Source organism: Bos grunniens, chromosome 20 (assembly GCF_055505025.1).
Source record: "Bos grunniens cultivar Pamir isolate PY7600 chromosome 20, Bosgru_T2T1.0, whole genome shotgun sequence".
Lineage (NCBI taxonomy): Eukaryota > Metazoa > Chordata > Mammalia > Artiodactyla > Bovidae > Bos > Bos grunniens.
Genome location: NC_141184.1, coordinates 61,949,022 through 61,975,255, shown reverse-complemented (window position 1 = coordinate 61,975,255; position 26,234 = coordinate 61,949,022). Strand labels below are relative to the sequence as shown.

General features: G+C 43.2%; 1 protein-coding gene and 1 pseudogene across 2 annotated transcripts in view; both read right to left on the bottom strand.

The window, feature by feature from the left end:
* MCCC2 (methylcrotonyl-CoA carboxylase subunit 2) overlaps positions 1–24,598 on the bottom strand; it is a 78,451-nt gene extending 53,853 nt beyond the window's left edge. Inside the window, exons 1-6 of the mRNA XM_086362106.1 lie at positions 24,277–24,598; positions 19,044–19,110; positions 7,480–7,564; positions 5,707–5,808; positions 2,014–2,141; positions 427–539 (exon numbers count right to left, since the gene is read on the bottom strand). Coding sequence (XP_086218232.1) covers positions 427–539; positions 2,014–2,141; positions 5,707–5,808; positions 7,480–7,564; positions 19,044–19,110; positions 24,277–24,405 — 624 coding nt within the window. The 5' untranslated portion in view covers positions 24,406–24,598. The remainder of the gene's footprint in view (positions 1–426; positions 540–2,013; positions 2,142–5,706; positions 5,809–7,479; positions 7,565–19,043; positions 19,111–24,276) is intronic.
* LOC147350505 (peptidyl-prolyl cis-trans isomerase FKBP2 pseudogene) lies at positions 16,061–17,355 on the bottom strand (annotated as a pseudogene). The gene has a single exon (XR_015148958.1). The product of XR_015148958.1 is annotated as a peptidyl-prolyl cis-trans isomerase FKBP2 pseudogene (transcript).
* Positions 24,599–26,234: the final 1,636 nt, after the last annotated feature.

Below are 26,234 nucleotides of genomic sequence, written 5' to 3'. Positions count from 1 at the left end.
GGAAATAGTCAACCACGTCCAAGAAGCACAGAGAGTCCCAAGCAAGATAAACCAAAGGAGAAACACACCAAGACACATAGTAATCAAATGGACAAAAACTAAAGACAAAGATAAAATATTAAAAGCAACAAGAGAAAAAAGACAGACAACATACAAGGGAAATCTCATAAGGTTATCAGATGATTTCTTGAAGACTAAATTGTATATTAAATTCTCTTTTGGAACTTCCCTGGCATTCCAGTGGTTTGGATTCCATGCTATCAATGCCAAGGGCCTGGGTTCAATCCCCAGTCAGGGAACTAAGACCCCATAAACTGCATGGCATAGCCAAAAAAAAGTAAAATTCTCTTTTAAGTCATCTCAGAATACCTGGTTAGCAAAGACATTTGATGCAAAAAGCAACATATCTCATTAATAAGAAATTACCTGTGTAATGCTTTTAGAAGACATAACTGCCTGATTGTAGAATATGCGGCCAAAGTGATCTCGATCTGGAAATACCTCTGCTTGTCGAGGTAAGTTTGCCCCTCCTGAGTCAACTGAAGACAGGGGAAATAACAGATATAAGTACATCTCAATGAACAAAACATCCTATACACAGGAAGACTTGTCTCAATGATAACAGCACCAGTTCTTAATTACATTCACAGAAAAAAATTTGCTCTTTCTAAACTCTTCTGCAGCCTCTTTCTCCAATCTTCCCACACAGCCCCCTAAATTCTATTGCTTTCTTCAAACATATTAGGCTCTCCTACCCCTATACAAAATTCCACTTGAAATTATTTAGGACATTCTCTGCTTTGAGGATTAGCCCCAGAAATCGCAAAAAATCCTTAACCAGTTCAGCTGAAAATGGATCTCTCTCTCTTTAAAAACAATCCAAAAATCATCTACCAAATTCATGGGATAATTTTATCACACATCGCCTTCTGTTTCTCTTTTTACTGTGATAACAGTGGTGGATAAGAATGTCAGCTGAATTCAAAACAGAATTTCATTACTTCACAGCTGTGTGACCACAGAAGCATTTCTGAGCCATTCTATGCCTCAGTTTCCCCACCTGTGAAATGAAGGTAACAGCAGTGTACCACAGGGTCGTTACCAGGATGACATGAAATAGTGTATGCAAAGCACTTAGTTCAGCACATACTGTGAGCGTACAGAGCCAAAGTTACAGAAAGCTAGCTAGTCTTATATCTATCAGTATGAGTCTTCTATTGACGTTTAATACATTATATCCTGTCTCCAATTCACTATGAGGAAGACAGACAACACGACGCCCTTAACTGCTTTCCCTACAGCGTTGGGCACAGCAGTTGCAGGCTGTAGGGTCCCATTTGTTGTTTTCTATATGTGCAAAGCAGTTCACACTCTAAATCAATCAGGTAAATTCACTTTCATAGGAAAAAGAAATCTCATGTGTACCTGTTCAAATATTCACAGAAATGAACAACAGATACTGGTGTTTTTACAAACTAAGCTAATATCCAGGAAGTGCCAATTTTAAACTGCTTTGCTTTTATGTTCTTTAAAAAATATCCTTAGATTTTATGATTAATGTATTTTAATTCCAAATATAAATTTACTTTCACTGAAAATCAAATTTCTTTAAATTATGTTTGCCCAAATTATGTACATACTCAAGCATTTAACCTAGTATCTGACACTCAAGAGACTCATAAATATTAACTATTATTTTTTCATAGTTTGAATCCATTATGATGAATAGAAAAACAAAAATATATAGAAGGAAAAAAACACCACTCATGTAGAGGAAAAAACAGCACACCCCAAAATAGTGTCAGGGATTCCTCCTCAGTGATGTTATAATGGGTAGTTCTTATTTACCTTTCCTCCCAAGGGTTTTAACAAAGAATAAGTATTTCTTTTGAAATTATGAGAGAAACCAATAGCTCTTCTTGAAGTGCCCATTGATAATGTCATATATCCTTCTAAACAATCTTTTACTTCTCTAGCTGAATAACAGTTTATTTTACAGTTCTTATAACTTACCCAAGTAAATGCAGGGGAGCCTGTTTTGCATTGCAATTTCTTGTGCTCTTAAGTGTTTCTTCACAGTTACTGGATAGTAGCTGCCTCCTTTGACTGTGGCATCATTGGCAACAATCATGCATTCTACTCTGAAAGGCAGAAATTTCATTGGAGAGAGTATGAGAGATTTTTTAAAAGTAAAGACCAACTGCATCTCATTATAAGACATTCCCAATACAATCTGGCAATTTCCAGTATTAACACATATCACTAATGATAGCCATTAGGCAATCGTATGGTATAGGAGCTTTAATCACTGTTCATATATTCATTTATATAAAATGAATCACTTTTAATAAGTTTACAAACTCATATCTTATTTTTTTAAAGAATCATCACCCCACGTTAGCAGAGAAAAACTGACAACCTAAGCCACATTTTGCAATGTTCTTTGAATGAAACAGTCCTAACATGATAAGACGACAACAACAACAAATCCAAGTCTCGAGATGAGAAAATCCCTCGTGATAAACTTCAGCATTTCCTTTTAGGAAGGTAATTTTCAAAAAGGAAAGTTGAGCCATCGAAAGTATTTATGTTTCATATTTTCAAAAGTTCTTCGTGTTACTGCCATATGCTTTTCTATAAAACTAAAAGAAGTTAAAAATACAACATTTATCCTGCTTAAAGTAACAACAGGTGCAAATTTTAAAATAGTATTTTTGAAAGCATATACTATAATGAGTCATTAGTGGGACCCTTTCTCACCAAAAACCTGTTTGTCAGGTACCACGGCCCCCAGGCAACTAGTAAGAAGTGGGAAAGTGAATGAAGAGGGCCAGCAGAGAGCCTGCTGAGTGCTGCCAGGAAAACCGAGGGCTGGAGGCTCACTCGAAACTTGAGAGAAGTGTGGTCTTCACAAAATTTATTCTTCTTTATATTTATGATGTTTTCGTTACCTCACTTTATATTCTCTAGAATTCTAAAAAATAACTTATTGAGTTCTTGTTGAACATGAACTAGAGAACAGCAACTGAGCCCATGACCTTAGGTAATGTTAAATTTCTTTTATTAGGGTAAGTGGTTCCTCTCCTCTGAGTATCAATTTTATTCACTAGGTTACAGCAAGCATTTTCCCACATTATAACTAACATTTTACAGAGTGGGAAGTACATTTTTAATGACTTTAATACTAAATAAATCACTTCAAAAGGAACTGAGGCTCTTGGCAGGCTGCTGGGCCATAACCCCACACCTCCAGAGTATGGTTACTCTTCCCTTTCCTGGGGGTGCTGCATTAGAAAAGCTAAGAAGTTCTGGTGCAGGAAAGAGCCCAGGCTATGAAGTTAGGCAAAGGGAGGCTGAACTTCTGACTCTGTCACTTGCCTCTATCAACCTTGCACAAGAGACATTACTAGTAACTTTTACTTGTTTTATGGAAACATCACAGGATTTCCCTTGCGGTCCAGTGGTTTAAAAACCATCTTCCAACGCAGGGGACATTGGTTCGATCCCTGGTCCGGGAGGATTCCACGTGCCCCAGGATAACTAAATTCGTGTGCCACAACTACTAACCCCGTGCTCTAGGGCATGCGAACCACAACTGTTGAGCCCCAGTGCCGCAACTACTGAAGCCTGCACATCCTAGAGACTGTGCTCTGCAACAGAGAACCCATCGCAATAAGAAACCTGTGCATCACAACTGGAGAAAATAACCCCGCTCACCGCAACTAGAGAAAGAGCACGTGCAGCAATGAAGACCTAGTGCAGCTCCCCCGCCAAAAAAAAACAGAACAAAAGCACAGACATAGTACAGAATGAGAAGAAAAATAAGGCCACAAAATATTATATTAGAGACTCCTCTGGTGGTCCAGTGGTTAAGAAGCCATGCCTCCACTGCATGGGGCATGGATTTGATCCCTGCTTGGGGAAGTAAGATCTCGCATGCCACAAGGCATGGCTAAAACGAAAATACATACACTGTATTAGACACCTATTGATTTTGCCTATCCACCATCTATTATATTGGCAACAAAACTAAACTTTCTTTCAGAAACTATTTCTTCTCTATTTTTAATCCATGTGGTTCTAGCAGGACTGACCCCAAAGTCCATCCATCTTCAGAGGTGAGCACAAGGACCAGGCCTTTCTACTCAGTGTCCATGTGGTGGGTTCAGCGATGGGCCCTGGCCCTGGGTCTGTGCCCTCAGGAACTCTCCTCTTACTGCAGCTGCTAAGCTCATAGAGCAGAAGCTGGGGAAGCCTACGGCCAGCTCTGCCTCAAGACTTGAACAGACTGCCTAGGAACAAAACCAAAAACCAGCCTGGTGGCCTGGTGATGCTGTTTGAACTCCTAGATCTGGCTTGGCCCAAAATCAGTTAAGAGTCAACAGATCTTTTTTTATTTAAACTAGTTTAAACATCTATCATCTGCTAGAGAAAGGGTGCTAACCATATTCAACCATATGATTATGTAAGAAAGGTCACTTTAATTATAGCAAAGTACTACTTTAGATGTTTTGAATAAGTGAATTCTTTTCCAGTCATACTATCCAACACCAGAGCAGCTTCAGGGAAAAGACAAAATCTGTCTGGTCTTGGCCCCTGCCTCCATGGAATCTTGTGAGCTAAAGTGCATACACTCAATATTGAGCCCTGGCTACTGATGTTCATAGAGCACCTCAGAGAATGGGTGTCTGAGAAGAGCACTGATACAAAGTTTAAAATCTTCAGTGGAATGAAGCAAGGCTGTGTTCTGGTCCCTACCCCTCTGTCTCTCTGATTTATCACTGGGGCGTAAGGCTTAGGAGTTAAAGAAGGAAGCGAGAAAGAAGCAACAACGGTGAACGACTATAGTCACACCTCCCGTGAAGGCACAAACCACGGGGTGAAGGTGGAGGGACACACACGTAAATCAGAGTCCGAGTCAAATGCAACTGGATCAGGCTGCCTGATCTCAAAGTCAAGTTTTACCAGTGGCTTGATCTTTGGCAAGTTATTTTAACACTCCAAGGCAGTTTCCTTACCCGTAGAATGGTGATGATTATAGCACCCTTCTCACAGGATTGTGGTGGAGATTAAGACAACTAGGCAGTGGGGAGTGTTTATTGCAGTACGAGGAACGGTGACTGCATGGTCAGTGTGAGAGCATACAGAATACACACAAACAAATGTAGTATCTAGCGATCAAGATGCCCTAAGTCTATGGCGGTTCTCAAAGGATAGCACTGGAGAATCCGGACAGCTTGTTTAAATGCTGATTTCGGGGCTCTACTCCCTGAATATGCCTTAGTACTTTTTGGGAAGACCTGACCATTGACGCTTCTAACAAGTTCTCACTTGAGGCTGATGTTCCCCAGGGACCACACTCCAAGAACTACTCCCCTAAGACAGCGGTTTTTTGCTCTAGATGTGTAAGAGATCACCTGAAGAGCCTTGGAAAACTACCCACGCCAAGTCCAAACCCTGGAGATTCTGATTAAGTATGAAGGTTTGTATTGGGTCCCCAGGATCACTGCTTGCAGTTTTTCCCTTCACTTTCTATCCTTGAAGCTCCACAGATGACTCTAACACATCTGGGTAGGAAACCTCAGATCCAAATAATATCACTAGCATGACACTCACACACTCACGTGCAAAGCGCTGAGTGGTGGATGCCCTGCCCTGTCGGCCTGCTTCCTGACTCACGGGGCTGAGCACGGTCAGAATACTCACCCTGACACTCTCCCAATGCCTGTAATAACGCCACCTGCGGGGACCTCCTCATCACCATACAACTGGTAACCCGCAAACTGTGATAATTCCAGGAATGGAGACCTGAATGGAAGAAAGAATGCTGCTTGAATTAATGTTTTCTTTTTTTTAAATCATATGTGAATAGTTACACATGGAAAAGGAAAAGAGTTTTTTTTCTTTAATGAGTCAACGTTTCAAATATGTGTGTTGGATATAAAGTTTACAAAAGGAAGAATGTCTAAAACAAAGTCTAGTGTGAACACTTTGGGGATTGACACAATATAGCCACACAAAGGAACACATTTATCTTTGAAGATATTGTACAGATGTACTTATTGATATAGAAAGAGAACAGCAGCTAACACTTACGTAGCACTTAACCATGTGCCAGCCTCTCCTAGGAGCTTCGGAAATGCTAACTCATTCAGTCCTCAGGACTACCTTCTGCTATAGATCCTACTAGGATCCCCGCTGACCAGTGAGGAAACTGAAACACAGCGATGAGGTCAGTTGTCTGCAGTCACATGACTACCAGTACGTGGCAGAGCTGCTTTGATAAGCTCTCTAATAGGGGACCAGGCTCTTAGCCACTGTTATTATTCTCTCACTTAAATGTTCAAGATACATTAAGGGCAGTGGGGGAGGGGGAGAAGGGGGTTATAAAACACAAGATTCCATTTTTCTAAAACAAACAAAAAAGTGTGTCTGATCTGCATTTGCATGAAAATAGTGTAGGTGTTAACGGTATATACACTAGTGTGTTAATGCACACCAGGTGTTAATGCTGTTTGTCTCCAGGCTGGGCACGTGTGTGCATGTCCGCAGAAACGATACTTCTGAATCTTCATTTCTCTAACTGGTCCTGGCCCTTCCACCCTCGAGCCCCACAGTCTACTCACACACGTGGCCAGAATACCTTTTCAAAACATAAGTCAGGTAAGTCCTACCAAGTCTCCCCATTTCTTTCAGAGTAAAAGTCCAAACTCTGACACTGACCCACAAACGCGTTATGAATTTGACCCCATCTTCCGCTACTCCCCACTTCACCAAACCTCTGCTCCCACGAGACGGCCTCCCGGGCCCTTCGGCATATTGGCATCTGTGACCCACTCCCAGCTCCCACCACAGAAACTTCGCACTGGCTGCTCCATCCACCTGTAATCCCCTCTCCCCAGATATATACAGCCCATCTCTCTCCACTCCTTCCAATCTTTGCTCAAATGTCACCACCTCAGCGAGGCCGATCCTAACCACCTCATTTGAAACTGCAACTTGATCTTCATCTTTCTCTCTTGTAACCCTGGCCGACCTTTTCTTTTTTTCCCATGAAATGTATCACCTTCTGACTTATTATATAATTTGTGACATTTATCAATTATTTCCTGTCTCCTCCTGCTCCCCTGTAAGCTCCAGCAGGGCAAGGAACTTGGTCTGCTTTGCCCACTGCTGCATCGCTAGCACCTAGAACAGCACCTGACATAAAGCAGCCTCACAACAAACACCTGTTGCTGAAGCTTAGGTAAGAACCAGAACGTAAAACCACTTATTTCACAAAACTTTCTAAGATGGGAATTTCCTGGCGGTCCGATGGTTAGGACCCTGCACCTCACTGCCACGGGCCTGGGTTCAATCCCTGGTTGGGGAACCAAGATCCCGAGAGCTGCACAGCACAGCCAAAAAAGAAAAAAAACAACCAAGAAAGTACCATGGAACAGAGGACACCCTGAGCCAACACCTGGGTTATGTACCAACCCTGGGTCTATGAGATTGTCAATTCTTTCTCTGGGTAACAGTTTTCCTCTTGATATGTGCCGTGCTCTGGCTTTCTCACCACCTCCTGTGATTAAAAAAAAAAAAAACATTATAGATGAGATGAATTCAATATAAGGTCTTCATTCAACTGAATACCAGAAAAACATATAACACTTAATGCAAACAAAAAAAATAACATATCCTATGAAAAACATAATTTTTCAGATCATTCAAACTGGAATTTTTTTAAAAATCAGTGTATTATAAGCCCACAGTATATTATACATTTTCTAAATTCAGCAGTAATTACTTAAGGAAATAATGTAATACGTTTCTCTGTATCTCACATACTGCAAATACTGCCTCATCTCCACCATACTTATTGCACCCATTATAAATATCTAGCACTGTACTATATGCTCTATAAAATTTGAAATGTTTCTAACATCATCTGTACCAGGTAAAAAGCATTTTCTGACTTCCATAATATACACAACAAATCTTGGCTAAAGGTGCCACTCTGTGCGTGCTAAGTCGCTTCAGTCGTGTCCGACTCTGCGACGCCACGGACGATAGGCTGCCAGGCTCCTAGTTCCATGGGATTCTCCAGGCAAGAGCACTGGAGTGGGTTGCCATTTCCTCCTCCAGGGGATCTTCCTGATCCAGGGATCGAAACTGAGTCTCTTACGTCTCCTGCATTGGTAGGTGGGTGCTTTACCTCTAGCGCCACCTGGGAAGCCAAGGTGCCACTAGCGACCCATCACTTTTACGGCCCTCAAACAGGAGAGAGTTGAACACATTATATAATAACTAAAACAGCCCCTGTGGGGACTTCCCTGCAGTGCCGTGGTTCAGACTTTGTGCTTCCACTGCAGGGGGCATAGGTTGGATTCCTGGGCGGGGGAACTCAGACTGTGCACGCCACAGTCGTGGGGCCAAAAAGAAAAAAAAAAGTCCCCTCTTGTTACTATCCTGACTCAGAGATTGTCTTCAGTGTTTCCTGACTTTGCCCCAGACAGAAGGAAATCACAGTGACTGAAGAGTTCGCTGGGGTAACCGACCCATGAGGCTGTTTGAGGTGAGGGGTGCACGGAGCCTCACCCAGCCTGAGAGCTGCCAGGCTCAGTACCTGGGGAACAGCCACACCCTACCCTCAGCAAACCACAGTAACCGAGCAGAACAGACCATCATATCACACCTTAGTATCTTCACCTTCACTGCTGCCTAAGAATTTCATCTTAATAAACTCCTTGTCCACTGAAATGTTTAGCTATTTTTAAAAACGATTTGTTTTTTTAGGTGAGAAAATACATTCATACAGATTTCAAAGAAGCCTCCAGGTAGCACAACTTTATTTTCAAATCAAGACTTTCCTGTATCTAAGGGGATGTTTAATTTTTTTCTGAAGAGGTAGAGGGCTTATTTTTAAGACTAAGCCTGCCTTAAGGTAACCAAGAAGAACATATCATACATCTAATCTTTTAAAAAGAAAACAATTCTGGGAGGGAAAGACTTACAAGATAGTGTGAATTAAATCAAACGGCTTTCCTCCTTTCTCCCAGCCCCAGGGAATTCAGAGTTCCTAAGTGAGGTATGTGTGGGGGTAGGAGAGAGTGGGAACAGGAGGGTGACAGAGGGCAGAGCAAACTTCTGAGTGACATTTTCATCATCATCTTGATGGCAGGGACAGTTTCACGGGTATATACGTATGTCAAAACTCATCAAACCGTACACTTAAAATACTGCAGTTTATCACATGCCAATTATACCTTAATAAAGCTGTTTAAAAATAAATATTAAAGAAAAGTGAACCTAAGGCACTACAAAGAAGACGAGGCTTGGGTGAGGGTCTTTGGAGAGCCGAGGGACACAAGGCTCCACTCAGTGGCTACCAGGATAAGGACAGCAGGGGAGGGTGAGATGACAAAGAGGTAAGAAAACAGATCTGTGGCTTGTCTGGTTTTTTTTTAAGTACTTAGACCAATATTATTCTTCTGCCTAAACCTTGACTTTGCTATTAAGAGCATCTAGTGAATTCAGATTTTATTAGGAAAAACCAGAAAGAGTGCTATCCTTGATATAAATTCTCAGGTCACAGAATTCATGCAGACCACAGAAAGACAGCATGTCACAGCACCTTAGTTTTCTAAACACTAACTCTTAAAGACTTTTGCATTAATTATCTCCACTCCCACAGACTCAGAGCTGGAAAAGCCATGTTTTCCTTCAATCTCATTTACCATATTGCACTGATTCTAAAACACGCATTTTGTTCACATTTTAACGCTCCTCAAATCAGGAAGGATTTTACAGTTTATACCATCTTTATACTATTCCTGTCACCAGGGGGCAGTTGAGACATAGCGGTCAGCCTCTGCATGCTCAGCACAAATGCTTAACTGTGGTCACTTCAGTGATGCTATACGCATTGCTGGAGCTACAGACATGCAGTTTAACTTCCACTCCAAAGTGTTTTTAAAACTACACAAAGTCCTTAAACAACAAAGTCCTACTATATAGTACAGGGAACTATTCAACATCCTGTAACAAACCATAATTAGAATATGCAAAATGTGTATATATGTATAATTGAATCACTTTGCTATACACCAGAAATTAACATGACACTGTAAATCAACTATTAATAAAATAATATTTTAAAAAACATACATAAGCCTTATCTTAAGGTCATTAAGAGGCCCTTGTTTCAAACACCAGAACTATTTGCATTTTTCTATATCAATAAAGTTATTACCCAGTTTTAGAAAAACTAAGCACTTCTGAAACTATCAAAACACTTACAGGCCTTCAGTTAACTTGTTAATCAAAATACTTGAATTCTGGCTAGCACAAATAACACAGCTGCGGTAATGCTCGTTCCACCTATAGGAACGACTAAGTCGCTCCCAGCCATCCTATATGCCACACGCGCTGGGTGTGCTTAGCCGTTGCAGTCGTGTCTGACTTTTTGCGACCCCATGGACTGCAGCCCACCAGGATCCTCTGTCCATGGAATTCTCCCAGCAAGAATACTGCAGTTGGTTGCCATGCCAACCCTCCCCCTCCAGGGGATCTTCCAAACAGAGGGATAGAACCTGTGCCTCCCACCTTGCAGGTGTATTCTTTACCGCTGAGCCACCAGGGAAGCCCCTACATACTCTGTGGGAACCAAAGGGGAAGCAAACATGGTGCCCTGAGAAGAAATCTGAAATAACGGTAGCAGTGAGGCGGAGGAAAAGAAGACACAAAACGGAGGACGAGAATCCATCCATTATTGCCAACCTTTTTACTTACCACAAGTTCTCTTAGATGAAAACTTTGAGGGTTAACCTCCGAAGCAACTTGAAACACTGTCCCTTCCTCTTACCTGAAAATTACTTCGGAAATGTTATGAATTCAAAACTGAGGATATCTATACATGAGGTCAACGGGGACATAAAAAGATGCTCAACATCAATATGATTAGAGAAATGCAAAACGTAACTACAGTGAACTGCCACCTCACAGCATTCAGAATGGCCATCAGTAAACAGTCTACATATAACAAATGCTGGAGAAGGTGTGGCGAAAACGCCTGCACTGTTGGTGGGAATGTAAATTGGTACAGCCACTATGGAAAACAGTATGGAGGTTCCTCAAAAAACTAAAAATAGAGTTGCCACATGAATTGGCCATCCCACTCCTGGGCACACAGCCAGACAAAATCATAATTCGAAAAGACACATGCACCCCTCTGTTTATAGCAATACTATTCACAACAGCCAAGAGATGGAAACAAGCTAAATGCCCACTGACAGATGAATGAAGAAGATGTGATGGATACACACGTACACATACACACAACGGAGCACTCCTCAGCCATAAAAGAGAATGAAGCAATGCCATCTGCAGCGAAAGGGAGGGACCTACAGACTGCCCACTCAGGGAAGAAAATTAGAAAGACAAACACCATGTGATTTCACTTATATGCAGAGTCTAAAACATGACACAAAGGAACTTATCTATGAAACAAAAACTACCCCACAACTGCACTTATCTCACACGCTAGTAACGTAGTGCTCAACATTCTCCAAGCCAGGCTTAAGCAATTCGTGATCCGTGAACCTCCAGATGTTCAAGCTGGTTTTAGAAAAGGCAGAGGAACCAGAGATCAAATTGCCAACATCCGCTGGATCACTGAAAAAGCAAGAGAGTTCTAGAAAAAACATCTATTTCTGCTTTATTGACTCTGCCAAAGCCTTTGACTGTGTGGATCACAACAAACTGTGGAAAATTCTGAAAGAGATGGGAATACCAGACCATCTGATCTGCCTCTTGAGAAATCTGTATGCAGGTCAGGAAGCAACAGTTAGAACTGGACATGGAACAACAGACTGGTTCCAAATAGGAAAAGGAGTACGTCAAGGCTGTATATTGTCACCCTGCTTATTTAACTTATATGCAGAGTACATCATGAGAAACGCTGGGCTGGAAGAAGCACAAGCTGGAATCAAGATTGCTGGGAGAAATATCAATAACCTCAGATATGCAGATGACACCACCCTTATGGCAGAAAGTGAAGAGGAACTAAAGAGCCTCTTGATGAAAGAGGGGAGTGAAAAAGTTGGCTTAAAGCTCAACATTCAGAAAACTAAGATCATGGCATCTGATCCCATCACTTCATGGCAAATAGATGGGGAAACAATGGAAACAGTGACAGACTTTACTTTGGGGGGCTCCAAAATCACCACAGATGGTGACTGCAGCTATGAAATTAAGACTCTTACTCCTTGAAAGAGAAGTTATGACCAACCTAGATAGCATATTAAAAAGCAGAGACATTACTTTGCCAACAAAGGTCCGTCTAGTCAAGACTATGGTTTTTCCAGTAGTCACATATGGATGTGAGAGTTGGACTATAAAGAAAGCTGAGCGCAGAAGAATTGACGCTTTTGAACTGTGGTGTTGGAGAAGACTCTTGAGAGTCCCTTGGACTGCAAGGAGATCCAACCAGTCCACCCTAAAGGAAATCAAGCCTGAACATTCTTTGGAAGAACTGATGCTGAAGCAGAAACTCTAATACTCTGGCCACCTGATGCAAAGAGCTGACTCATTTGAAAAGACCCTGATGCTGGCAAAGATTGAAGGTGAGAGGAGAAGGGGATGACAGAGGATGAGATGGTTGGATGGCATCACCGACTCAATGGACATGAGCTTGAGTAGACTCCAGGAGTTGGTGATGGACAGGGAGGCCTGGCGTGCTGCAGTCCATGAGGTTACAAAGACTGGGACACAACTGAGCGACTGAACTGAACGGATGAAACAGAAACAGAGAATAGACTTGTAGTTGCCAAGAGGGAGAGGGGGTCACGGAGGGATGGACAGGAAGTTTGGGATTAGCAGATGCAAGCTATTATATATAGGATAAACAAAAAGATCCTACTGCATAGCACAGGGATATTGAATATCCTGTGATAAACCATAATGGAAAAGAGTATGAACAAGAATCACTGAACTTTGCTTGCTATACAGCACAAATTAACATAACATAGTAAATCAACTATACTCCAATAAAATATATTTTTTAATGTGTCTTTAGAGATATTACTGATATGTTACATATGAATAACATAGGGCTTCACAGATGGCGCTAGTGGTAAAGAACCTGCCAGCCAATGCAGGAGATGTAAGAGATGTGGGTTTGATCCCTGGGAGGGTAAGATGCCCTGGAGGACAGCATGGCAACCCACTCCAGTATTCTTGCCTACAGAATCCCATGGACAGAAGTGTATATCACTTGTACATTATATGTACCTTGTAATACCCACTTTCCTAGCATAACAGTGCTAACACCAGGCAACACCATGAGGACGGCTGTCTGTCCTTCCCTGGCTTCCCTCCCAAGGAGCCCCACTCAATGCTCTGCTCTCCTGCAGAAATCAGACCGCCAGAGGGTCAGAACCTGCCATCCCCAGCAGAGGCCCAGCGCTGGAGGCCTCTACTGCTTCTTAGTCAGACCCATTAGGCTTAACATCCAAAGGGAATAATTAACTCTTCAGTTCTGCTCCCAACAAAACATACTTTCATTTCCGCAAGGGTTCTGATTCTTTTTCAGGAGACAATGCCTTATTCCAAGATGACTTCAAGACTATGATTCTAGTCATCTTTCTGAAAAGCATACCAGCAGGATATCTTGCCTCTCAAATCATATCCAATAGACAAAAACTCATGTCATTTTTTAACACCATTTCCTCACACTTAGAATAGGGGTTCAGGAGCTACCTGGTCAAAAAGAATGACAAATGTCCACTACCTCTGTTTTTACAACTCACCCTCCTATTTACACACCCCTCTCTTCCTAGACAGAAATTAGGGTGGCAGAGGATGAGCTGGCTGGATGGCATCACTGACTCGATGGCCGTGAGTCTGAGTGAACTCCGGGAGTTGGTGATGGACAGGGAGGCCTGGCGTGCTGCGACTCATGGGGTCGCAAAGAGTCGGACACGACTGAGCGACTGATCTGATCTGAACTGTTGCTGTTTAGTCACGAAGTCGTGTCCGACTCCTTTGCAACCCATGGACTGCAGCCCTCCAGGCTCCTCTGTCCATGGGATTTCTCAGGCAAGGATGCTGGAGCGGGCTGCCATTTCCTTCTCCAGATCTTCCCCACTCAGGGACAGAACCCTTGTTTCTCGCATTGCAGGTGGATTCTTTACCACTGAGCCACCAAGGAAGCCCAGGGTGGTCTGGAGACAGTGTAATTGACATTCTTTGCTTTTTGACTGCCTGCTTTCCTTTCCTTCTTTCCTGAAAACCACTGCTACCTCCATGAAGTTTCAGGAGCTGCCAGCTGCACACTGTCTTGGAGTCCTGGTGGACATGGGTTCAGGCTGGCACTGTGAAGTACCACACCCCACTGGATACAGTGACTGGGCTAAGAAGAGAACACGGGACCCCAGAGAACCCATCAAAGTTTTCCAGATTGGAGGTGAAAGGATAACTAGATCTTTGCTTCACATTATAAACTGATTGTTTACAATTTACTTCAGATTGTTGCTGGCCTCCAAGCAACCTAGCTCCCCACCTCATGGAGAAAGAGAATGTGGTCCAACATACATAGGCATCCTTAAATGAGAGAAAATGGGCAGAGACAGTGAGTTCTGGAGGGCTTGGAGTCCCCTGGTCATTCAGCACTTCCTTTGCATGGTTTGGTTGTTGGCTTCTGGATTAAACAAGTTTGATTTGGATCTTTGTGACTTACAACCAAAGGGACTGGATACAGCCATTATCAAAATAATATTCTTCTTATATTACAAGTACCTAACCTAGAAGAAATGGCTTCCCAGGTGGCACAGGGGTAAAGAATCTGCCTACCAATACAGGAGACACAAGAGACATGGGTTCAATCCCTGGGTGAGAAAGATCCACTGGAGTAGGAAATGGCAACCCACTCCAGTATTCTCGCCTGGAAAATTCCAGGAAAGAGGAGCCCAGTGGACTAAATTCATGGGGCCAAAAAGAGTCAGATACGACTGAGAACACAGAATACAGAAGGACCTATAGGAAGTTTACCATCTTCGCCTGTTTTTTTTTTTTAATTCTCCCCTATATCCTTATAGATAGAATGGGAGCAATTACTGCCATCTGAATGAGGTCTTTGCTTCACCTGGCCCCACATTGAATTTCATATCCACTTGTTCATGTCATGGTAACTTTTAGAGGATTTAATTGATTTTGACACTAAACTGCTGCTGCTGCTAAGTCACTTCAGTCGTGTCCAACTCTGTGCAACCCCATAGACCGCAGCCCACCAGGCTCCCCCGTCCCTGGGATTCTCCAGGCAAGAACACTGGAGTGGGTTGCCATTTCCTTCTCCAATGCATGAAAGTGAAAAATGAAAGTGAAGTCAGTCTGTCCGACTCTTCGAGACCCCATGGACTGCAGCCCACCAGGCTCCTCCGTGCATGGGATTTTCCAGGCAAGAGTACTGGAGTGGGGTGCCGTTGCCTTCTCCGTTGACATGAAACTACTACAGTACAAAAGGCAGAGACCAGTATATTCCAAATGGATCTCTTTTATGGTTTTTTTCAATTAACTTTGATTAATCTATTAAGTCAAAAGAAGACAGAAATGTGTGCTTTGAGTAAATAATGCTTGTACTTCACAGACCCACTCTTGAGTCTCAAGTTACAAATGAGGTACTGAAAATGTTCAAGAGGGATTAAATAACTGGACCAAAGTGGTTTACTTATTGGAGTAACTACCACCCTCAAAATTCTACAAAGGATGAAAATACTGAGCTTATTTCTTTCCTATTGCCTATACAAATGAATACACAATTTTAGATGATCTTTCTGTCCATCTGCCATCAATCAATTACCTTGTCTCCATCCTTAAAGTGCTCAGAAGAAAAAACATATAAAAATATTTTAATTTAAACAAATCCACTAAGATTTTGCCAAATTATTTCACTAATGACTTCTACTCAAAGTCTGTCCTCTGAATGTGATAAGATCATATCCAGGAATACAACACCCTTAAACTACAGGTTGATAGACCAAACAGATTCTATCTATGAGGATATTGAAGAGAATTCTTTTTTTGTTTGTTTGTTTTGGGGGGGATCTTAAGGTTTTTGATGGGGAAACAGTGAAAACAGTGTCAGGCTTTATTTTGGGGGGCTCCAAAATCACTGCAGATGGTGATTGCAGCCATGAAATTAAAAGACACTTACTTCTTGGAAGAAAAGTTATGACCAACCTACATAGCATATTGAAAAGCAGAGACATTACATTGCCTACAAAGGTCCGTCTAGTCAAGGCTATGGTTTTTCCAGTGGTCATGTATGGACGTAAGAGTTGGACTGTGAAGAAAGCTGAGCTCTGAAGAATTGATGCTTTTGAACTGTGGTGTTGGAGAAGACTCTTGAGAGTCCCTTGGACTGCAAGGAGATCCAACCAGTCCATTCTAAAGGAGATCAGCCCTGGGTGTTCTTTGGAAGGAATGATGCTAAAGCTGAAACTCCAGTACTTTGGCCACCTCATGCGAAGAGTTGACTCACTGGAAAAGACTCTGATGCTGGGAGGGATTGTGGGCAGGAGGAGAACGGGACGACAGAGGATGAGATGGCTGGATGGCATCACCGACTCGATGGACGTGAGTTTGAGTGAACTCCGGGAGATGGTGATGGACAGGGAGGCCTGGCGTGCTGCCATTCATGGGGTTGCAAAGAGTCTGAGAGGACTGAGCGACTGAACTGAAGGGTTTTTTTTCTTTCTTTAAACAGTCTGGTCCCAGATGGGGGCCTCTCCACCGCCCCTCTCCAGTTTGGCTACAGTTCTGAACGTCGCTCAATTTTGAGCAGCTCCACCTCGATCACCAAGTTTGCACCACCTGGAATCTTTGGGGGAGCTCCCTGATCTCCATACCCCAGCTCTGATGGACTCACCAGCTTCTGCTTTCCCCCCTCACACATCCCTAACAGCCCCTGGTCCCAGCCCTGGATGACCTGGCCTGTGCCCAAGGAGAAGACAAAGGGCTGGTTCTGGGGCAGGCTGCTGTCAAACTCTGTTTCATCTTCTAGCTTCCCCATGTAGTGCGTGCGCAGGACGTCCCCTTTGTGCGATTTGATGGGACAGTGGTCTACCCGCTTCTTGACTCCGACCTGCAGCTTCTGTTTGCCCTCGGCCCCTGTGGCCATGACCACGGCGCTCAGGCAGATGGACAGTACTGTCAAGACCCAACTCAGCCTCATCTCTCTCCTCGCTGTGCCCCTGGAGTCAGAGAACTCTTTTTAAATGAAGGCCATAAAATTCAAATAGCTCCTTCTCAGGTACTTCAACATGAGGACTCTTACTTTGGAAATGGCTATTATTTCAAGTCACAGAGCCTTCTAAAGTAAATTATCATATATACCAATAAAGGCACAACAGAAGTTGAATAAGTTAGTACTTATTTAAACATTATTTAAACACTTATTTAAACATTAGCATTTTATATTCCTATGATGCACTTTCTTCCAAGAAAAAGAATGTCTATTATGTCCACAACTTAAAAATAAAAAATGACAATTTACAAAGTTTTTAGGAAATCTCATTTATTTAATTAGCAATAAACCCACACAGAAATTATTTCCAAATTATACAACACAGCAGAAAAAGCACAATTATGCAAAATACAGTATATAGTATGAATATGATGAACAGAAAATGTTTTTAGTTGCTTCAAGTAAGACAAAAATTTCAGTGTGATCCTGTGACTGAAATAAAAAGCTTAAGAAGAAACAGTTTAAAATACTGATGAGGAAGTTCTCTGGTGCTCTAATGGCTAGCATTTGGTGCTTTCACTGCCATGGCCCAGGTTCAATCCCTGGTTGAGAAACTGAGGTCCCACAAGCCACAGAGTGTGGACAAAAGAAAAAAAAATGATGAATCTGAATTTCTACTTTCCCCCAAATAATGGCAGAAAAACTGACCAAATACCAGGAAAAAATAAAATGTCTGCATGCCGACAAATGCAGGCTTTTTTTAATTGAAATATAGTTAAATAACAATATTGTGTTAGTTTCAGGTGTGCAGCAAACTGATTCATTTATATATATTTTTTTCAGTTTATTTTCCATTACCAGTGATCACAAGATAGTAAACACTGTTCTCCATGTTTAGTAAATCCATGCTGCTTATCTATTTTGTGTATATTAACTTTTTATCTGTTAATCGCATACTCCTAATTTCTCTCTCCCCCTTTCCTTTCCCCGAAGTTTGTTTCTTATGTCTTTGTGCCTGTTCTGCAGTCAAATGCTCCACCACTGAGCTATCCTCCATGTCTGTTTCTGCTTTGTACATAGATTCATTTGCATTATTTTTTAGATTCCATATATAAATGATATTATATAATATTTGTCTTTCTCTTCCTGACTTACTTCACTTAGTATGATATTCTCTAGGTCCATCCATGTTGCTAGAAATGGCAATATTCCATTCTCTTTTTATGACTGAGTATATATCCACATGTATATATATATACATATACATCACATCTTAAACCAATAACCTGTTGATAGGTATCTGGGTTGTTTCCATGTTTTTGGCTCTTGTAAACCATGCTGCTATGAACACTGGGGAATTAAGAGCTTTCATCTTTTCCAGATATAAGCTGAGGAGTGGGATTGCTGGATCATATGGTAACTCTATTTTTACTTTTTAAGAACCTCCACACTGTGTTACATGGTTTCCCTGATGGCTCAGGGAAGAATCCACCTGCCAATGCAGGAGACGCAGCTTCAGTCCCTAGATGGAGAAGATTCCCTGGAGAAGGAAATGGCAACCCACTCCAGTATTCTTGCCTGGGAAATCGTATGGACAGGGGAGCCTGGTGGGCTACAGTCCATGGGGTCGTAAAAGAGTCGGACACGAGTTAGCAACAACAACATACTGTCTTACACAGTGGCTGCCCCAATTTACATTCCCACCCACAGCAAATGCACAGTCTTGAAGAGTCAAAGCGCTGATGCTACTAGTTTTTCTAAAACAAATAAAGGGACAGCTTAATTAAAAGCATAAACTGAAGAGTAACTGAGCGCTTACCTAGTCTGATGCTCTGTGCTCGCTCGTGGAGTTGATTTACTAGTGCTTTCATCTGTTCATAGTTTTCCTAAAAGAGAAGCAAGGAAAAAGAGAGAGAGTATTCTAGGAAACCAATGAAGTTTTTTGTTTTTTTTTTTCACCATAACGAGGGTTAAGGAGCACAGCATTAGATGCCAACCGTATGTGGCCTCCACACTGGGCCACTTCCGTACTGAGCCAACTCCAACATAAACTAAAAAAGTTAGTTCATGCCTCTCTGTCTTTGCTCAATGTCTTCTGCACTACCACGGCCCCTCTCTAGTCCATCTATATAAACCTCACCCTCTATTTATTCATCTATTTATTGGCCACCCCTCAAGGCATGGGGAAGCTTAGTTCCCTGATCCGAGATGAAACTCATGCCCCTGGCATGCGTGGAAACGCTGAGTCTTAACCACTGGACTGCCAGAGAAGTCCCTCACCATCCCCTTTTAAAGCCTAATTCATATCCCATCTCATCTCCAACTTAGTTTTTGGCTACTGCCACTCATTTTACCCACTTCCTTCCTTACACGCCTACTGAGCTTACCTCTACTGGTTTTACTCTGTTCGGGAATATAACCTCTTTGAGGGTTAGAATGCCATCTTTTTTTCTGTCCTATCAAATACTATTGTGAGGAGACACCAACCAATTCAGAAATACTTGCTTTTACACTTACTGACAATTTACACTTAAAAACAAAGCCCAGGGGAAAACGGATCCTATTTTATGTTTTAAAAGGATCAGAGGGAAATTCCCTGGTGGTCCAGTAGTTAGGATTCCAGGCTTTCACTGCCCTGCCAAGGGCACAGATTCAATCCCTGGTTAAGGAGCTAGGATCCCACAAACCATAAGACACCGCCAAAAACTAGAAAAATAAAATCAATCTCTGAATCTGTCCACATTATGTGATTTGACAAGTGGAATGTAGGCAAAAGGGACAGTGTACCAACTGCAAGCAGAGGCTTTAAGAGGGACAAGGTACTTCCACACTCTTTCCTCTTGTGCCCCAGACTTCCATAATGAGAGGAGCATCCCACAGCTGCCACTGCCCCCTCATTCTGGGTCCTGGAATAAGAAACAAGTGGAGCAGGGACTTCCCTGGTAGTCTAGTGGTTAAGAATCAGCCTTTCGAAGCAGGGGATGTGGGTGCGATCTTTGGTTGGGGAACTAAGATCCCACATGCCACAGGACAACTATACCAGTACATACCAGTGAAGACACAATGCAGCCAGAGCTCGAAGCCTGCAGTTGGTTGCGGAGGAGCGTGCTGGACACCACTGTGGGGCCCCGAGGGTCCTGAATTCCTACTTGGTTGGTGAAGATTCTACGTACAAATTCTTTGATATTATCCTCATTGATCCATTCCATAAAGTTATCAGAAGAAACCCTGGCACCCAGTGGATCACCAAACCAGTCCACAAGCACAGGGAAATGCGGGGGCTGACATCTGCAGGCAGAAAGAGCCTCGGCCTGGGCAAGGGCCACAAGTTCCACCACACTATTGGTGGCTCTCGCCGGGCAGAGCGGAGAAGGCGCAATACTCTCCAGCTCCACCGCTACTGCTAATATAGGCAATGGTCAAGTCATTCCACTCTTGAAAATGCTATTGAGAAAACTCATCACTGGTGTCAATGCAAGTTTAATTGGCCTCCAATTTCATGTTGTCTACAGTTCCCATCCCTGCTCAAACCAGCCTCACAGTTCCAGACTTGCTGGGCGCCAGCTGTGGTTGCCCTTACCACCTCATTCTGCTTGTTCCATCACGTCCTCCCGTAGACTAGGCTTCTATTTCCCAGGGTGGATTTGAGTGTAGGAAATACAGAAGACGAATTACCCCAATTCTTGGCTTGCTATCTTCATAAATGGTTTGATTTTGAAATTTAATTGCTGGTTTTCTTGAACCAGTTTTTTTCCTTCAAGGGTCTTTTAAAAAGGCCCACTTAAGTGATTTCCAGAAAACAGGCTTGCAAAACCTTTTAAGACCCAAATTCCTTCCAACTCAAAAAAATCTTAAATCATATTATTTTGTGTGTGGAGGTTGTTCAACTACATAATAACAGAATAAATGTCTATTAAACCAAAAGAAAAAGAAAAAAGAAAAGCAACAGTGTGGACCTGAATCTAATACAGCCCTGGAGCAGAGCTGCTACCGCCGCCCCAAGTGTGAAAACTAAATATTGTTCTTTTGAACACTAAAATCTTGGGATTGGTTGCTACTCAGCATTACTGAAGTAACATCTAGCTAAAATAGATCACAAGATGACCTTGAGAAGAGGAGGCAAAGTAGCAAGAGCTAATACTTCTTGAGGGTTTATTGTACTTCAGGCACCGTCACTAACTGTCTTGATAAATGAAACATACACCTAATCATTAATGTCACAACACAAGTGAGGCACAGAGAAGTAAGTAATTCGTCCAAGATCACTCAGCTAACAAGCAGTAGAATTAGGATTTTAAACCAAAGCTCTGGAATCTTGTTCTTAAAGCACAACACCTCTTCTGCCCACTGAAAGGGCCACTGTTAACATTTCCTCCAGGTTTTCCCCCTCTATGGAAAAATGTTCCTTGTTTACTTTTAAATATATATGAAATACTAAATCAGTGTTTTTTCCACCACAGCACAATTACTTCCCTATTCTAATTACTAGCACACAGACTAAACCAGAACATAAAACATTTTACACAGAGAAAGAAATTATAATCTCAGGCTCACACTCCCTAACCCCTGATTAGCAGCTGCTTATCAAAGACATCAGCCCAGACCTGACCTCAAAAAGACGGGAGACCAATAAGCTCCAGGAGCTCATTCCCTCACAGAGACATCACAGAACAACCCCAAACCGACTAGCGTAACCTTACAGGAGCTCTGGAGAACACTCAGAGGTCTACAGCAATCAAGAGAACACACCACGAAGAAGTCACATTCGATGAGGCAGGAAACCCATTCTCTACCCTGCTGCCCTGCCAATTATTCTGCCACGTTGACAGCATCATGCCACTTCTCTACTTAAATACCAGCAAACAGACTGCAAAGGGACATCAAAACGTGGCTCCGGCACGTGGCTTCCCTCCTCTACCTGGCCACGTAAGCAATCCCATTTACCCCATGAACTCCACACCGTGGCCAGGACTTCCAAGTTCTCACTCCCACTAAATGCTTTCATAATTTAGAACCTATGTTCTCATGACTTCTTTTGGTTGTATAGGCCCATTCTCCACCCTGAACCTGGACAGTTCTTACTCCACTCAAGAGCCAACTCACTCATTACTTCCTATCTTTCTGCAACCACTTTCTAGGCTTTAGACACCCCTCATCACAATGCACTGCTTTCTTGTCTGTCTCCCCGACAAAAATATGATTCCATTCCTGCACATCTATTCCAAGTACCTAAATAGTGGCTTCCCTGATAGCTCAGTGCCGAAGAATTGACGCTTATGAACTGTGGTGTTGGAGAAGACTCTTGAGAGTCCCTTGGACTGCAAGGAGATCCAACCAGTCCATTCTGAAGGAGATCAGCCCTGGGATTTCTTTGGAAGGAATGATGCTGAAGCTGAAACTCCAGTAAGAGTTGACTCATTGGAAAAGACTCTGATGCTGGGAGGGATTGGGGGCAGGAGGAGAAGGGGATGACACAGGATGAGATGGCTGGATGGCATCACTGACTCGATGGACGTGAGTCTGAGTGAACTTCAGGAGTTGGTGATGGACAGGCAGGCCTGGCGTGCTGTGATTCTTGGGGTCGCAAAGAGTTGGACACGACTGAGCGACTGAACTGAACTGAACTGAACTGATAGCTCAGTTGATAAAGAGTCTGCTTGCAATGCAGGAGACCCCGGTTCAATTCCTGGGTCGGGAAGATCTGCTGGAGAAGGGATAGGCTACCAACTCCAGTATTCTTGGGCTTCCCTTGTGGCTAAACTGGTAAAGACTCCGCCTGCAGTGAGGGAGACCAGGGTTCGATACCTGGGTTGGGAAGATCCCCTGGAGAAGGGAAAGGCTACCCACTCCAGTACTCTGGCCTGGAGGATTCCATGGACAGAATAGTCCACGCAGTGGTAAAGAGTGGGACACTACTGAGCGACTTTCACTTTCACACAGTGCCTAAATCACAATAACCATTTAATGTTTCTGAGTGAAACATTCTCCCTTGATCCCAGGAGATCTAAAAACTTCTGGAAGTCTCTCACTAGATATTATTTCTGCCTCAGTCTGATTTTCTTTCAACCTATTTGCTTTTCCAAAGGGAGGAATTATTTAATATGTCTTTTCTGGCGACTTCCCTGGTGGTCCAGAGGTTAAGAATCTGCCTGCCAATTCAAGGGACACAGGTTTGACCCCTGGTCCGGGAAGATCTCACATGCTGAGGGGCTACTTAGCCCCAAGCCCATGGGCCCAGAGCCTGTGCTCCGCAAAAAGAGAAGCCACCGCAAGGAGAAGCCCACACACTTCAACTAGAGAAAGCCCACTAGCAGCAAGGAAGCCTCAGCACCGCCAAAAATAAACAATTTTTTTTAAAAATAAATAAAATAAAATGTATCTCCTGAGAGTTATCTGGCACAACTTAAACGTTATCTGTATAGGCTTAGAAACCATGAGATAGACTGAAAATTTCCAGCTGATATTTCATAAGCCAGGAGTAGATTGTGACCTGTGGCACCTCCAAATTCCAAGAGGAGTAGATTGTGTGACCTGTGGCACCTCCAAATTCCAAGAAAAGCTATTTAAATACAAGTATTCCCCATTAACATAACCAACTATCTCAAATCTAGTAACCACAGACCAGGGTTAGCTAGCGTTCGGCCAGTGGTTCCCAAAGCTAGCTGCCTCCAAGGCCTTTGCCCCTCCTCACCCCCAACCTAATTAACCATGCAAACACCAGGACCCCACCCTGGAAGACCAAAACGGCCCAGGGTGAGGCTTAAGGCGGCTGTAACTCGAACAAGCTCCCGGAGAACCACTGGCTTTGAGAACCACTGATTTTAAAGATACAAAGGACAGTGCCAGTGCTAAAAGTGAACTAAAATGTATCTGATTTGTTTTCTTTTTCAAACTTCACGACCTCCTAGTGCGTCCCAGAATCATCACTGCGGATCCAGAGAATAGAGGAGCTACTCTTAAAAGTAGCCTACCCTCTATGCTTCCCAGTCCGGCCAACACCTTGTCCCGTCGGTGAAGAGGAATCACTGACCCGGGCCGCTCACCCACCCTACCTGATAGACGGCAGAGCTCGAGTCCGGTTGGGTGCCCAGGGTAGCCACGGAGTCCCCATGATAGGAACGCAGCGCTGGGGCAGCGGCGCGGGCGCACGGCCGCAGGGCTAATCTCAGAGCGGCCCACATGGCAGCAGGCACAGAGGCAGGAAGCTGCGTGAGAGAGCGGCCTGCGCCGATTCGGAGCCGAAGCTTTCCCTGCCAACTCCTCGGCTTCGGGATACACTTCGGCCCAGATCCTTGCTGTCCCAACTCGCCTGAAACCTCCGGGATTCTCCGGTAAGCCTAGGCACGTGTCGGCGAACGCGGCCTCTGATTGGTCGATGTTGAGCACCACGCCCCCCTAACTCAGCCAATGAGGGACAGAGATGCAGCCTCGCGAGGCCGGTCCGTTCCCCAGCCCTTGAGCATTGCGAATCCTAGGACGGAGCTCCGGAGCCGCAGCTGAATTTCTTTGCTTGTCTGAGAGCTTCTTCTACGTGCTGTTTTCTTCTTCCCCTACTGCTAGAAAGGGTATTCCGGGACTTGAAAAAGCTTATTCTTATATGAGAGCTGGAAACCGAACAGGCTTATAAAACTGTCCTAAGAAATTAAACTCTTTAAAGGCGATAACCATCCGTTCAACAAATATTTCTTCAGTGTACCCTATCAGGTGCTCTTTTGGAGCTGGGGATACACTGGAGAACAGGCCAAACGTACCCTTTTATAAAGCGGAGAGAACATAAATTTAAAATTCTGGTAGTGATAAAGTACATCTTAGATGTACGATTATAACGTACTTCTAAACCTAGCCTGTAACAAGTCATCTCAGTTCAGCCGCTCAGTTGTGTCCGACTCTGCGACCCCATGGTCCCTGTCCATCACCAACTCCCAGAGCTTGTTCCAATTCACGTCCATCGAGTCGGTGACGCCATCCAACCATCTCATCCTCTGTCTTCCCCTTCTCCTCCTGCCCTCAATCTTTCCCAGAATCAGGGTCTTTTCCAATGAGTCAGTTCTTCACATCAGGTGGCCAAAGTATTGTAGCTTCAGCTTCAGCATCAGTCTTTCTAATGAATATTCAGGACTGATTTCCTATAGGATGGACTGGTTGGATCTCCTTCCAGTCCAAGGTACTCTCAAGAGTCTTCTTCAACACCACAGTTCAAAAGCATGAATTCTTCAGCACTCAGCTTTCTTTAAGGTCCAACTCTCACATCCATACATGACTACTGGAAAAACCATAGCTTTGACTGGATGGAACTTTGTTGGCAAAGTAAGGCAAAGTTGCCTGTAACAGATCTGAGTGAAAAAGTGAAAAAGCTAGCTTAAAACTCAATGATAGGGCCTACATGGGATCTCATTGTTAAAAATGGCTTGCAAATAAAATATAAAGTCACAGTGACCCATGAAACTGACCACATTGCTCAAGTGACATCCTGTTTTAGCCACTGGCACTCTTTGCCAAGACTAAGTGACCACCCTACCATTGAACACCTTTGGCTTTCTCAAGACTACCAACTGCCAAATTCCATCTGCAGACTAAAGATGAACTAACCACCCCCTGAGGGGACCCAGTTTCCCGCCTGGAGGGTGTAAGAGGGACCCATCAGAAGGGAAGGGGCTGGTTCTTCTCAAGGGCCAGTCACTCTCTTGTTTCCCTTTAATAAACTTCCTTTTCTTTGCCTGGCTGTCCAGTTCATTTTCTTTTTCTCCGCACTTGCCTTACATTCAACATTCAAAAAAAAACTAAGATCATGGCATCTAGTACTATCACTTCATGGCAAATAAATGGGGAAAAAATGGAAACAGTGACAGATTTTATTTTCTTGGGCTCTAAAATCACTGTGGATGGTGACTGAAGCCATGAAATTAAAAGATGCTTGCCCCTTGGAAGAAAAGGTATGACATATCTAGACAGCATGTTAAAAAGCAAAGCCATCACTTTGCCGACAAAGGTCAATCTAGTCAAAACTGGT